The sequence below is a fragment of the Chaetura pelagica genome, unplaced genomic scaffold (assembly GCF_000747805.2).
Source record: "Chaetura pelagica isolate M959 unplaced genomic scaffold, ChaPel_1.0 scaffold31, whole genome shotgun sequence".
NCBI lineage: Eukaryota > Metazoa > Chordata > Aves > Apodiformes > Apodidae > Chaetura > Chaetura pelagica.
The window spans coordinates 3981602-3985739 of NW_009952481.1; the positions used below are offsets into that span (position 1 = coordinate 3981602).

Below are 4138 nucleotides of genomic sequence, written 5' to 3' on the forward strand. Positions count from 1 at the left end.
GCAGGAACTCACTCTTACCTCTCAGTATGTATAACAAGCTCGCTGCTGTGCAACGTTGATTAGACATGTCAACCTGGAGCTGGATGTCTGAAAATGAGTATTGCTATTAAAATGCCTTTGCTAATGAACATGTGTCCATCATTTTGACAGATTTCTCTTTAGGAATGTAAAAAGCTAAAGCATGCAGGAATCCCAGGGTCGCAATGTAATGTTCCCAATACAGGTATGGCTGTATTGTGTTTCCTGTGCATTAACCCTAAAGTAGCAGTTTCCCTGGCAAGATCACACTGATGGCTGAAGCTTGCTGTTGAGTGTAGGCTGCAGTAATACAGAGCTGTAAACTTGAATTGGGAACCAGTTGTCAAGAGGAATTGATTTCTGGAGTGTGATCCTCAAAGCAGGGTACCCCTCCTCTAAAACACTTCTTTTCATGTGCCTTAGAGCTTCCATGATGGGAAAGTACAACAAAAATTTAAAGGGAGACTGAAAACGAGATAATTTCTCAAGAGAGTCTTATCCCCCTGTGGAACTCATTGCTGCAAGATGCCTTTGAAGCTACAGGTTTCTTGAAGGGCTTGGATATATGCCAGTGCAGCACAATTTTCCCGTTGTTTTAACAGGAGCTACATGAGGCCATGCTTGCTTAAGGGTGCCAGAGCAGTATTTAATGGCTCTAACTCACCCTGTGGTAAGCTTCCCAGTGTCTGACTGTGGGAGAGGGTTTGAGCAGGGCAAGTGGTTTGGCTGTCAGAGAATCCAGGGAGGCAGATAAAACCACAGTTTCACCACAAGAAAGGGAACAGGTCCAGCCAAGAGCCACCACCTGCCAGGCTGAGAGAAGAGAAGCAGCTCCTGCAGGGTTCCCAGCAGGAGAGCCCTTACGTAGGAGCAAGCTGTGCTGGCTGAGGTTTCCAGCTGCTGCCACAAGCCGCTGCAAGGGTGAGAGTCCTAGTGATCCTAGGCCTGGAAATCAGGTGGGAATTCCCAGGTGGAAGAGCAGAATTTATGAAAGATGCTGCTTCCTCTTCCTGGTTAGTTCTGGCTGGCACAACCCAAGAGGTTGTGCATCTTATGGCATCATGCTCTCCTCTCCCCTCCTCCCCTCTCCAGCCAAGCTGTATCTTCCTCTGAAGAGCAGCTACAAGCAAGGCTTTATCAGCCTCCCTTCTCCCCCAGACAAGAGGAGATGAATGTGCACTTGGAAAGCCATTGGTGTGGCTTGCAGTATATGAACAGCCTCCCCAGTGCACCTTTGAACTCATTCCTCCTGCATTTGTTTGTCTTGCAGATAAAACTTCAGAGCAGTGTTTGGAGAAAAGTCTAATGAGGGACCACTGTTTGCATAACAAAGCAAGGCTTCCTCTTCAGATGTTCAGCCTTCATTAAGCATAATTTATATTCCAGCTAATCTTTAGAAGAGGGTAAAATATGGAGCCAAAGTTTGTTTTTACATAGTTTGGAGTAATGCATTGTTTGTTTTAAGTGGTCAGTTGCAACTGATAGTTGATTTAAATTTAACAAAATGAAGATTTGTGATGGCTTTGTGTTGTCTAGGGGGGTGTTGTGTCATTGACTGCCATGGCTTTCGCACTCCTCTGCGTCAGTTATTGAATTAAAGGATAAGACCAAATGGATGGTTTCCCAGTTTTGCAGATATTTCAACATGTCCACAAGGCATGAGAAACTATGAATTTTTAAAATATGGGTTTTTTTTGCCGCAGACTCCTGTGGACTTGATAAAATAGTGCACTGAACAGCAGTTTGCTTCTCTTGCGGCAGCCCTGGAAACCACCACCCTGGGACCCTTGAAGGTCACCAGGCTCCCGCAGCGAGTAGTTCTGAGGGCAGTAAGGGACACAGCCATCTGTAAAGGCTCCTCAGCACTGTTGGGAGTCCTGGGGACTTGATGTGGTTTGCTGCCTAGAAAGCAGAACAAGCAGATGCAGCTGAAATCCTAGATGTCATCGCAAGTCAATGTGTAAGAAATCTTATTTCTCAGCACTCAGGCTTTGTTCAAATCATAAGCACATGAAAAAAAATCTCATCCTCGTGGCTTTTCACTGCAGTTATGTCCTCCTGCCCTTGTAAGATACCCTGCTTTGCTCCATCTGAGCCCCCTGCACAATATATTTCACTTATCACCTTTGAGGTTTATTAAAAGATGAGAAATGACTGATAACATTTATCTTGTGTGTACTTATCACTGAGACTTACCCCTTTCTGCAAGTTTACATTGTAATGACAGATGTTTGAAAACACCCTTCACCGTATCATGAAAATTATGACCTGAGTTGTGTATATGGACAGCACTGAGGTGTGCTCTGTCCTTTCAACACAAGGGCACGGGGTTTTCAGAAACTACTTTGGATGCTGAGTGGGTCAGTGTTGGGGAACCCAGCCCCAGGCTCCTGAGGTGGCTGGACATGCTTCATTTAAAATGCCTCACAGACAGGGTGCTGGGTTTCCCTGTTGCAGCCTTAAATGCTGAGAGATCTCCAACTGCAAAGTTCAGAATCCTCTCTTTGTTTGGTTCATCATATCCATTACCTGTCTTTAAAGGCAGGTCTAATATTTATATTATTTATTTATTTATTTACTTACTTACTTATTTACTTATTTTATTGTTTTTCAGGAAAAAGTGCTGTAAGGGTTATAAGTTTGTTCTTGGACAGTGCATCCCTGAAGGTATGTGATTTCACTGTTCTTACCCCTAGTGTCCCCATGTATTTATCTTTCCTCTAGTTTGCCCTGTTCTCCCATTTGCCCTGCTCTCCACACTGCCAGTTTGGAAGAGTGTTCTGATGTAACTGCAGGCTCAGCTGTGACTCATGCGCCAATGGGGGAACAGTTTCCAATAAATTTTGGGGAAAATGATTGGTGTCTTCCAAAGGTTTTACTTAGCATGCCAAGCCTTGATCCTCCTCTAAGTGAACGTGCCTGCACATATCTTGTACCATGACTTACTGCAAACAGAGGGATGCCTTCTGTTCTTGGCTAGGTACACAGGAGCCCTCTGTGCACCCAGAAGCACAGAAAGGAGTGACTGGCTGATTAAGTCCTGCTTTCAGTTACCCTGGTGGACACCATGCTGACCATGTGCCCTGCTGGCCCAGAAGGCAAGTGCCTTCTTGGGGTGCCTCAGGAAGACTGACCAGTAGGTTTAAGGAGGTTTTCTTCCCTGACCACTCTGCCCTGGTGAGGCCACATCTGGAATACGGCATCCAGTTCTGGGGTCCCCAGTTCACAGAGGATGAGGAACCACTGGAAAGAGTCCAGTGCAGGGCCACAGAAATGATTAGAGGAATTGAGCACCTGCCCAATCAGAAAAGGCTGAGAGAGCTGGGTTTGTTCAGTCTGGAGAGGAGGAGACTGACGGGGGTTCTCATCAATGCTGATAAATATCTAAAGCGTGGGATTAGGGGGGTGGGATCAGACTCTTTTCTGCAGTGCCCAGTGGCAGGACAAGGGGCAATGGGCACAAACTGGAGAACAGGAGGTTCAAGCCAAACATAAGGAAAAACTTCTTCATTGTGAGATTAACAGAGCACTGGAACAGGCTGACCAGAGAGGTTGTGGAATCTCCTTCTCTGGAAATAATGAAAACCTATCTGTACATGTTCTTGTGTGATCTACTGTAGGTGATCCTGCTGTAGCATGGTGGTTGGACTAGATGATCTTCAGAGGTCCCTTCCAACCCTGACCGCTCTGTGACTGTGACTCTGTGACTCTGTGAAGATGTCAGAGAGGGGAGAGCATTGCCAAACAGCACCTCCCTAGCACTGCCTCTCCTGGTCATAGGCATGGCTTTTTTGTCCCCAAGGGTAGAGACAGAGGAGGAATTACTTGGGGTAGGTCATGCAGTAGTGAAAAGGGAACTATGCCCTTTCTGGCAGAGAGGAGCTGCCCACCTGCTTTGCAAAGGCAGTACCAGGATCACAGTACTCAGAGGTTCCTGCAATAAGATCTCATGTGGGAAAAGGCTGAGCTCTGCCTGCCTTCACCTCAGGAGAGGCCTCTGTTGGGTCTACCCAGCCAGTGGCTTCACTGAGCAGTAGCAACGTAACTTCTTCAGTTTTCTCCAAAAATCAGGTTAATAAAGTTGGTTTATGGTAACACATCCTTCTATTTGGTGAAGGAT

The 4138-nt window shown here is 46.2% G+C and overlaps 1 protein-coding gene across 1 annotated transcript in view; it reads left to right on the forward strand.

Moving 5' to 3' along the window:
- Nucleotides 1-4138, forward strand: part of CCBE1 (collagen and calcium binding EGF domains 1) — a 159167-nt gene that overhangs the window by 132659 nt on the left and 22370 nt on the right. Inside the window, exon 2 of the mRNA XM_010008774.1 lies at nt 2633-2685. Within this exon, the coding sequence (XP_010007076.1) occupies nt 2633-2685 (53 nt within the window). The remainder of the gene's footprint in view (nt 1-2632; nt 2686-4138) is intronic.